At 32.2% G+C, this 11,595-nt stretch overlaps 1 protein-coding gene across 1 annotated transcript in view; it reads left to right on the top strand.

The window, feature by feature from the left end:
- Positions 1–11,595, top strand: part of LOC106689476 (cytoplasmic dynein 2 heavy chain 1) — a 59,131-nt gene that overhangs the window by 11,962 nt on the left and 35,574 nt on the right. Inside the window, exons 5-6 of the mRNA XM_024362905.2 lie at positions 1,797–1,990; positions 9,901–10,024. Of these exons, the coding sequence (XP_024218673.2) occupies positions 1,797–1,990; positions 9,901–10,024 (318 nt within the window). The remainder of the gene's footprint in view (positions 1–1,796; positions 1,991–9,900; positions 10,025–11,595) is intronic.

Raw genomic sequence — 11,595 nt, 5'->3', positions numbered from 1 at the left:
CATATCCTGTTATTGTCAGTGTAGGACCTTATGATCGCGTCCGTTAGGGACGTGTTAAGGCATTCAAGCTGCTAGGTGTTTCTGATTATTTCTGGACAACTCTTGACCTCTTCCTCGAGTTGGGTACAGTAGGTGTCCCAGTTTGTCAACTATCAAACATTGATATTAGTTTGTTTTTAATTTTAAAAGGTTTATCAATTCTCTTAACTTGGCTTTGTTGATAAACCTATTGACTTCTTCTCAAGTTGCTCCTCCCCAGTGAACCCCCATTTAAACTGTGATCATCTTCTCTCTACACATTCGTTGGATTGTAAAATGTGTACAAAAGTGAGCAGACCAAGAAATAAACAGAAGTGAATCACCAACCATTAAGTGAAAACAAGGTGTTGCAGGAATAAACACAAAAAAAGAGTGAACACAATAATCAAATGAAATCGAAAATGAACAAATCTGTTTGGAAAAAGAGATTATCTCACCCAATGGCCTCCCCCAAGGTGTTATCTGCAGAATCAGTACCAGATTGATTGTTCATCAAGTTTTCACCTTCTTGAGGTTATGAAAAAAAGTAACCTATGTTTAATAACTGAAAGGCTAAGGGTTTCATTTTCCTTCCTGCATGCAGTCTGGAACGTTATTCAAAGCTATTCATGACTGAATTAAAATTCAGATCTGAACGTTTGTTTTAAAAAATGTTTCTTGATTATATAGAATTGTAAAGTTTAATTAGAAGAACAAGGTAAGTTAGATTTTTACAATCAAAAGTTTGATACTTGGTTAGCAGAGGTATGCAGTACAGACAGAAAGTTTTATTGCAGTCAGTAAAATAGCTTTAAATTGAATGTGAAAAAATCTTAACAGTTGAATCAAGACACTTGACTAGGGACGTCTAATATTAGTGAAACTGATTTCATTTAAGAAAGTAGGTGAATGCATTTGCTAATTTCATGAAGGAAAAAACTAAGTACAACTGCTGAAAATTGAAAATAAAAAATAGCACTGGAGGGCAAAATAACAAAACGGAAACTACTTGATACATATGTTTGAATCATTGAAATTAGTATCAAACCACAACTTAAACCTATCATTTATATATAAGAAGATGATCAGGGTTGCGGTCAAAAGAGAAACAAAAATAGTTTACAACTATTTTTGTAAACTATTTTTGTTTTTATTTTTGTTTCTATTTTTGTTTTTATTTTTGTTTCTCTTTTGACCACAACCCTGACCATCTTCTTATATATAAATTTTTATGGTCAACTATATATACACATATATAAACCTGTCATTCTTCAGTAAATAAGACTCAAAATCAAAATTCAGTTGTAAATCATGAAAATTCTAATACAGAAGAGGCAATTTAAAAAGAAATAAACATTGGAATGGAGCAGGTTAGGGGGTTGGTGTTTAAACCTTGTGGAATATAGACATGATAAAGAACCTAAAACATTCCAACATAGTTGACTTAACCTTTCATTTATCCACCCACCTGTTAAATACCTGGTCTCAACTAATTTGTACAGCCTTTCCCATAGAACTTTTTTTCTTTTGAAAATCATTCATTGTTCGAGCTACCTCATTTTGTAATTCTATGCCCACATCCATTTGCAAAGCCTCATTCTTAATTTTATTTAAACATCAACTTTATATATCCAAATTTTTGATTATAAATCTATGAAAATATTTTTATTTGATGACAACCTAGTCTTTTTACTTTCATTCAGAATTGCTTTCATTAGGTTATTATCATATGAACACATAATTAAAAATTAATTCATGTATTAATAATTTATTTTCAGTGTACTCTGATAGTTTTAAGTGGAATTATCTTCAAGGTCTTTTTGAAATTGTAATATATGGAGGTCGTATATGCAATTTATATGATTTAAGAGTATTATCAACTTATTTGAAACAATTTTTTAATAACAGTGTCATTGAAGAAAATTTTGAAGTTGCATCTGGGATAACTATTCCCAAATCTGCTAATATCAAGGTAAGTAACCCATAGTATATTTTTCCATTAACTTCTAAAATTTAGATTGAAAAATAGGCTTAGTTTTTCTGGTGAATTTAATTTTTTTTTTTTAGTTTTGGAGGGTTCCAGGTAAGGAATAAGATGTAAAATCTAAGAAATGCTATCTGACTGCTAGTTGTTGTTTTATCAGATTGTTTGGATTTTTTTTTTTTATTGTTTAGATTTTTGAAACTCCTAAATGTTTTTAGAATTTGAAAGGCCTAGTTCAATAGATGAGGAGAGTTTAGCCATTAATTTGAATAAAAAACTACCATTCTAGTTATTAAATTTTATATTTAGTTTTTGAAAAATGATATAAGGCTAATAACATATATAGCAGTTTTGAGTATAGCCTGATCTCCCTATAAATACACATCATATGTACTATTATATTCATTTTTTCTTTTCTTGCTATTTCTGATTTTTTTTTTTTTTTTTTTATAATTTTCCATTCTCAGTTATTAGTGATAAGGATAAACGAATCCCTGGCAATCTTAACAGAGCTGAGAGAGTGGCCTGTTTTCGGCTAGTACCATGATCTGCTCCAAAAACACCTCCATCGAATTGGCATCGTAGATTCCCCGAAATGTCCTCTATGCAACATGGGGGACATGGATGGGGACCATCTTTTGGCGTGTGTTGGTCTGGAGGATGTTGAGCAGGATGCGGACCAACTAAGAGGAAGAGTCAAATTGTATTGGGCTGCGAGAGGGAAAATGGCGTAATAGCCCACTTCCTGTGGCGTTGGAAAAAAAAAAAAGTTATTAGTGATAGTGTCTGTGACTTAATAAACTGCAGTTATGAGTGAATTTGTTCATTTATGGCCACAAGAAAGTTAAAAACCGTTTCAAGCGTTATAAGAATAACTCTGGTTATACTTTTTTCTTATCTGTATGTAGGTGGATTGAATAGCACAAGCATGATCCACCATCAATAAGATGAGAACTGATTAGTTTGTCAGTTGTTATGCATTCAGTTACACAATATTATTTTAAAACAAAATGACTATCTCCTGTCCAATATGGTAATTGGCTGCTTCTATGGATGATAAGGAAACCCTTCAGTGTTCCTCAGCAGTTTACCGGGCCTATATAATTTAAAATGTCTCATTATCTCTCATTGAGTTGAGGAACTAAGGTTAGATAATCAAGAATGGCTCTGTACTAGTTATTTGAGAGGAACTGAAAGTAAAATGACAAAGTTTCCTAAGCTGGTGTCAGAGAAAATGGAACAATCAATACCTTACAAGACATCAACAATTATAGAACTTAAAGAAGTGATTGGCTTTCTACCATCAGAGGGACAGGAGGTGAGAAAAAAAGCTCCTGTTGTCAGTCAGCTGATAAATTCAAGGCTATGAAGGCATATCTGGAACAAGTATAAAAAATAAATAAATAAATAAAAAAGTATCTAACCAAGGCTCAATTTGTTTAATTCTTCTCCGATGACAACAATTCCTGAGTTAAAGGTGAGAGAGAACATCTCTGAACAGCAGGAAGTTCGTGACTCAATTAAAATGTGAGGAATGCCACTAGGATTACCTTGACAAAATTCAAGCTTTTAATTCACTTCATAACTTATTTTTATTTCTACTTTCATGATGGGAGACTTAATAAGTTTATATTATTATTAAGTTTTTTCTCACTGATTTCATACATTTTGGGAAGAGAAAATCTAATAGAAAAACTTTTTTCCAAAACCGAACCAGGGTTGATACATATGTTTAAGGGAAATGATATGTTTAAACTGAGAGTTAAGAACAAAAACAAAGATAACTTAAAACCAAAGCAGATGAATAGCTGACACAAATGGTGCTTAGTACTAAGTATTGAGAATACAGATTTAATTAGGTAAGTTAAGGGAGAAAAAAAAGTAGAAAAGATATTATTAACAGGAAATGTTTTAACAAATATAATGGAAAATCAGAAATAAGCCAAAATAGATTAGTTTTCATTTTAGTGCTTTATTTTCATTTGATTAAAACCATTCCACTATTTGAAAAACAATTAAAATTATTAACATTATCTAATAGAATTGGACAAATGGAAAATATCATTTCATTCAACTGATAATCAGCTATTTTTATGCAAGTTTGAAAGCTTAATCCTAGAATTTTAACTTTTTTCCTTATTTTCTAAGATATTTAGGTATTAATATTTTTAGAGATGCATTTGGTTCTCCATAACTCAAATTAGAATCACCTTCATTTTCATTTCATTTGCCCTTATTGTTACCTTTATAAGTTGGATATTTCAAAATCAGAACTTCAATTTGAAAAATTTTCTTTGGTTTAAAAACCAAGGTTTTGGAAAACCTCTATACATCAAACATTTGATTTCATCACTTCTATAATGCAAAGTTCACTGACACACTATTCTGAGTCGTACACCTGAGAGCCTATTCATTTTTTTTTTCACTTCTTACCATGTTTTTTTAATTCAGATGTCTCTGAAACATCATTGTGAGACATTAAACATGTCAAACACATCATTATCAATTTTATAAAATTGGGATTAGTATGACACAGGGAGTTGATTAACCGACTCATTACAGAGGGCAGAAAAATCTGATTTTACTGATCTTGATGGCTGTGTCCTTAAATGGCTGAATCAATGCCGGGATGAAAACATTTCCATCATTAGAATAATTTTATGCAAGGAAGCTTGCGGTTCAATTGTACTGTAGTGTTATTTTCAGATATTGATACCTTGAACCTTGATTAGTTGAACAATTATATAACTTAAAAAAATTTAATTACTCTTGAGATTCAAGTTATTGTTTTGGATGTATTATGATGCAATTTGTCTATGTAGTACCAAATTTAGAGGGAGGCAAGAACCACATGTGTTGGGGTGTGGGTCCCAAAGTGCTCGGTTCAGAATGTTGTTGGTTCATTTCACCCTGGGACAGTCAATATTTATTTCTCAGCAGTCTTAAGAAATGATTCTTGACATTCCCATCTTGGTTAGTACGTGGCAGCAACTTCAAAGTAGCCACTAGGGGTTGGAAAAAAGGACCACTTTGCCAACTTGTACTAGTTCTGCCCACCAGTTATCAATACCAAATATCAGCAGGTTTGTTTCAATTTAAGATACCTATATTAAAGTTGGAAATTGATTTTTTATTTGCATTTTAATATTTCTTCTCCAATATTTTTTACACTAAAATATTTTCAAAAGGAGACTTATTATCAGAGTGATCTATATTTATACAGTTAAAGGGACTTATCCATATAGCCCTTCAGATTAAATGAGGACAAACACCTCTACGACCATCATAAATGAGCATTTTTATTGGCTTGCCTGCCAGAAGAGATAGGCAGAAGAGATAAAATATGTCAATGGGGCAATGGAGGGATCATTGGACTGATGCCCAACTGGTTGTTGTTATCTACCAGTGGAAGGACCACAAAAATGCAAGTACTGTATTATTTTTTTAGCGGACTAAATTCCCTATTGGCATTCAAAATTGCTACAAGTGGGCCTTCTTCCTTATGTACCCCATCACATGAATTTGCATGAAAAAATGTGATTGATCATTTTTCAGTAATGAAAAATATTTTTAAAAAATAAATAAAAACACAACAGTTCTGTTTACAAACAATATACATAAATAAACAAAGAAGGTTGTAGTGTAGGTTACAACCAACAACTGTTGGATGAACTACTAAGTACATACCTTTTTTTAAATTCTTAATCTTTTGTTTTGTTCTTTTAGGATCCACTTTGTTATGTAGGTAAGACTTATTTATCTCTCTTGAGAGATATCACATCATAGATTTTTTTAAATATAAGAAGATGGTCAAGGTTGCGGTCAAAAAAAGAACAAATAGTTTAAAACCATTTTGATGTTCGATGTTTCGCCCCACTTTGCAGGGCATCATCAGGGCTGTTCAAAGTGAACGGTTGAACAGTGGCCTTTGGGGTAGATTTTGGTGGATAGAGATTGTTCATAAATACGTTGGAATTTGGAGATGAGTGAGTTTTTTTACATTGTTTTGTGGAAGTTAAAATGTTTTTAATGCCACTATTAAGTTTAGTCATATTATCATCACCAATGACAGAAACTAACAATGATGAGAAAGAATTAATTTTGGTATTGTTGAAATTGATTTGCTGAAGAGTTTCCTTAATTTTAAAATTTAATAATGATTTTTTGAATTTAAATAGGGAATGGGAAAGTTGGTATTTAAGAGAATTTGATGTATGAAAATGTTTAACGCTATTGTCAATAGATTTTGGAAAAACAGAGTTGGACCTACATTTAAGTTGGAAAATTCTCTGTTATGGTTTATCTGCTAGGCAATTATTAAGGTTACATAAGTTATTAATGTGATATTTATGGGAAGGAAATTGTAATTTAAGAAGAGAGAAAATGTGGTAGGGTTTGTTATCAAAGGAAACAAAAGAAGAAAGATGAAGTGAATTATCAGGGGGAATATCAGGTAGTTGAGGGGTCACAATACCAGTGAAAAAAGTTTGAGATCGAGGGGGTGTAGATGTATTTTGTGGGGAGGGTTGATGAACAGAATTATGTAAAATGCTGGAGGTGTGTGATACAGATGTGAGTTTTGCCGTAGACCTGTAATTTCTAATCCTACTACTGCAGTGGAGAGATGGGGATGAATTATTTGAAGAAGAAGAAGAAATAAGAGGGGGGCGAGTAGCAATACGGTGATGGGAGTAGTTGGTCCCATGAAGCAAAGATGGAGATTGAGAAGCGAGTCGTAGGTTTTCAGATGTTGCATTGGAGTGAAGAGTTGTGAAAGATGTATATTTTTTAGAGCCCCGTAGATTATGCATCATATTATATGTATATGTATATATAGTTGACTGTAAAGATTTAAATATAAGATGGTCAGGGTTGCGGTCAAAAAAAGAACAAATAGTTTAAAACTATTTTTTGACCACAACCCTGACCATCTTTTTATATTTAAATCTTTACCTTCAAATATATATACATATATAGATTTTTATAATTACAAAAATTACTTACTGAAAAATATTTCTTGGCACAGTTGTAATGTTTACTTCAGTAATAAAGATAAAAAAACATGTGGTGGTAGTTGTATTGGGTTGTAAAATAAGTTCATAGCGTTTTTTACTGATGATTTCAATAAAAACTTCAGATTCTTGTAAATATTTTTAATCAATTATATATATCACAGAGATAATGCTGAAGGTGGCCTATATACCAGAACAACTTTGACAGGGGCGCACAATATTGATATATAAAGCCAAAGGTGATACCTATCACAATATATTCGATCATGCGCCAAATTATAGAGAAGATTCTGGACCATGAACTACGAAAACAGGTCACCTTCCTCAAGAATCAGAGGGGTTTTATAAAGGGCTTTCCGGGGGCACATGTCAACGCGAGAATCATTAATGCCATTCTTAAAGATGCACAAAATAAGAAAGGCGAATGTGCGGTGGTGTTCTTATATTTAGGATGCACATTCTTGGGAGAGCTATAGTTCAATGAAGATTGGGTGACTAACTTGAATGAAAATCTGAACAAGCTAGTCGCCTTTTACCTGGTTAAGCCTGACCAAAAGGTCAACATTGTCAACCAATATGTGTTCCTGGGTCTTACTTGTCCTCTCCAAACTGCTCCCCTCACAAACCTACATCCAGCGACATTGGAGGGCATCAACACCATCATTCGCAGAAGTTTCAATGCTCTGAGTAGGTCTTGGCTTAATCTGCTGCCAATGGGAGGCTCCTTTACAGCATTGGTCCATTGCTCAGTAACTGTCTAATGTACCCGATGCCCTGTTCCAGTGCACGTTCGATTGTTCAGCCGAAATTTCTAAATGTGCAGATAGATTGGGCATTGATCAGGGATGTCGGAGTGTGAGGGCTCTATGGCAGACCCTATGTGAGAATGCATTTGAGGGATGGGCCCATTGCTGGTGGCAGGGCATTAAAGTGTGCCACTTAAAGAAGACTCCAAAAGCAAATAAATTTATATATGACAAGCAAATTCTTATGGGTTCTGAATGGTCCAATGCCCTGGAACTAAACATGAATTATGCACCCCTGCATGGAGTCCCAGGCATCAGCGGACAGGTCAGAGAAGTTGGGTCCCTCTGTCGCAAATACAGAGTCCAAAACACCAGCACATACTGGGAAAATGCCCCAGCAACTCCCTCTTCGTAACACGCCGTCACCACAGAGTAAAGCATGATTTGATGAAGTTCCTTAGAGAAAGGGATTTTGCATGCTTCAATGAGGTCTACTGCATAGATTTGGAGGGATCCACGCGATATGCTGATAGTGTCGCTTTCCCCAAAACAGGTAAGTCGGCATTCATTCTGGATCTTACAGTGAGATATAAAATTAATGACTTTGACCAGGCAAATAAAATAGATTGAGAAAAGAGGGAAATTTATAATAAATGTATCCCTTTTCTTAAAGAAAAGTTCCATGAGAGCTTCAGGGAAAGAGACTTCTACGTGAGAGGCCTCTGGTTCGGAGCTCGTGGAATTTTTTGATTCCGTCTTAGAACTTCTCAGATTTTTGTGCAATGAACTCCTCTATGTGCGTTTTGCAGTCCTCTAGCGAATTAAAGTGTTTCGTGTTGAGAGAGTTTTGAAGGGCCCGAAATAGGTGTAAATCTGTTGGGGCAAGGTCTGGTGAATAGGGTGGGTGGGGGATCACATCCCAGCCAAACACCAATAATTTCTGCCAGGTCTCCAAAGATACAGGAGGATAGATGTTATCAAGGTGGAAAACTATGCCTTTACGATTAGCCAATGCTGGAAACTTTTCCTCAACCGCTGCCTTTAATTGTTCCAACTGGGCACAGTTCTGCAATATACTGTGTCGTAGAGTGAGGGTTGTCTATGACTAATGCTTGAATTTGGTCATCATCAACAGTTGTAGGATGCTGATGACCCAAGCGCTTTGCGTCTTCAAACTCAAAATTTCTGGTTTTGAACCAAGCAAACCACTTATGGATGGTGCTTTCTTCTAAGGCATCATCGCCATATGCACTGCAAATATTGTTAACCCTCTGTGAAACAGATTTTTCTATTCAAAAATAAAATATCATTAAATGATGAAAATGAATTTTTTCCTCTTCCATTTTGAGCAAGCAAAATACCACTTAAAGATAAAGAATCTCAGTTGAAACTGATGTATAAAAGCACCTTAACTAATCCTTTTTTTAAAATATGATTTTTGACCATGTAAACATGATTTTATGAACACAGAGAGGATTAAATTGAAATATTGAAAAACGCTACAAACTTATTTTACAACCCAATATTTATTTTTATATTTTATTTTTTCCATTTAGTTGTTGAAATAGAAACTTTATACTTTTATTATATAAATTATTTTTAAACATTCAGTACAGCTTGTTTTTACTTTTTTGGACAAAATGTCTTCTTTTTATTTATTTAGAAGTGTAAAAGAATAAATAAAATAAAATTTCGAGATATTAGTTATTTCTGGCTAGGTATTCTAAAGATATTTATTTAATATACCTATACTAAAAATTCAATTGCTGGTCATAATTCCACTCTCACATGGGATTCATACATTCGAAAGAGTTCTAATAGAAGTTTTGTTATACTGTTTCTGTATTACCCATTGAAAAAAAAAAAAAAAAAAAAAACTTCTACAAACTTTTAAAAATTATTTTATGTGGCATGGAAACATCTCCTGGTTATCTTAAATTATTTATTTGGCATTTTTAAATGATAGTTCACCTTGCTGTTCAAGGTTTAACCATTTAATTATTTATGAACATTTTATTTTTAATTTCCAAACTTATTGAAAATATGACAATAATAAAAATAAAATTATATATAAGGAAAAATTTTAACAAATTATTTAAAATGGTATCCTGGTTATTTATCTGTCCGCTTTTTATTCCAGGAACATTTAGATATAATTAAACGTTTACCAGATGTGGATAGCCCTGAATATTTTGGTTTGCCTAAAAATGCTAATAGAATTTGGCAGCGTGAAGCTAGTTTGAGTGCTATATTACATTTGAAAGGTAAATCATAATAATTTCATTTTTCAAGTTATGCAATAACTTCATAGTTCATATGTTTTGTTATTTTTTTGTTTTTCCTTAAAAATTTTAAGAAGATAAACAAATCAAAACTGTAATTTCACTTCTCATCTCAATTTCATTTTTTATTTGCATGAAGTACATCATACAAAACATTTTTTTATTTAGATATGGAATTATTATTCATTATATAGGTGCGGTCAGCAAATAAACACGAATAAATAATTTTTTGTTTATTCGTGCTGACGTTTCGACCTGAATTTCAGGCGCCTTCATCAGTGCTAAAAAACGAAAAGAGATAAAACCATCATTCAGAGAAACATAAAAATTAAAAGAATGGAATATGGTCTGGGTGCGGTCAAAAAACTCAAATAGTAAATGATTATAGTATTTTTATTGAGCCAACGTTTCACCCCACGTTGTAGGGCTTCGTCAGAGCTAAAAAAGATACAAACACTTGACCTAGTTACAAAAAAAGAAAAAACAAGTGGAAAATAACAGGGGTATACAATGAAAAGTAAAATATAATAAGAAAAATTAAAGTTTTTAAACAGTAAATGAAAAGGTTAATAGTAACAGATAGATAAGAGATAAAATAAGAGAAGAAATATTAAAGATAGTACAAATTAAGAGATGAAAAAAGAAAAGAATAAAATCAAATGATGAGACAGAATTCATACCTGTTTGATGGAAGTCAAAGTCAGAGTGAACCATTTGTATTGGGAGGAGTGGGGATGGCAGTTCAGCAAGCCACAATAACGAAAATAATTTTAAAGTAAACATTGTAAAAAAACAATAATTTAAATTAGGTAAACAATAAATGGTATGAAATCCTTCCTGTTATCTTATCTTTTAATTTATATTCATGTGTTACCTTCTTAAGTGTACTTATATTAATTACTTTATTATTAATTTTTTATTATAATTTACACTTCTCTGTATCCCCACTCATTTGGTATATTGTCTTTCTTAATCACTTACATATATTGTATCCCATTATTTTATACTTTATTTCTCCTTTGTTTTTCTATCTATGAGTTTGTTTTTTTTTAATTTCATTTTTTTTATTTATTTATTTTTTTTTTTTTATAATTTTGTAAATATCTCTTCCCCCCCTCTATTATATATATTACCATTAAGTGTTTACAATCTTTAATTTTTCTTATTATATTTTACTTTTCATTGTATACCCCTGTTAGTTTCCACTTATGTTTTTTCTTTTTTTGTAACTATGTCAAGTGTTTGTACCTTTTTTAGCCTTGACGAAGCCCTGCAATGTGGGGCGAAACGTTGGCTCAATAAAAATAGTATAATCATTTACTATTTGAGTTTTTTTGACCGCACCTGGACCATATTCCATTCATCTATATACACGGTCAATAATAATCTTCCAATAAAAATTAAAAGAAATAATAAACCATCAAAGTTGGAAATATAAATAACATTGAATTGAAAATAATATAGTTGATTAATAACTATGGAAGTAGATTGATAACAATGAAAGGTGTAATATAATATTATATAGGTTAGTAGATATGTATCAAATAAGTTAT

This window comes from Halyomorpha halys, unplaced genomic scaffold (genome assembly GCF_000696795.3).
Source record: "Halyomorpha halys isolate HHAL.00 unplaced genomic scaffold, Hhal_1.1 Scaffold1371.1, whole genome shotgun sequence".
Lineage (NCBI taxonomy): Eukaryota > Metazoa > Arthropoda > Insecta > Hemiptera > Pentatomidae > Halyomorpha > Halyomorpha halys.
The sequence above is the reverse complement of the archived record's forward strand: the minus strand, read 5'-3'. Positions and strand labels throughout refer to the sequence as shown.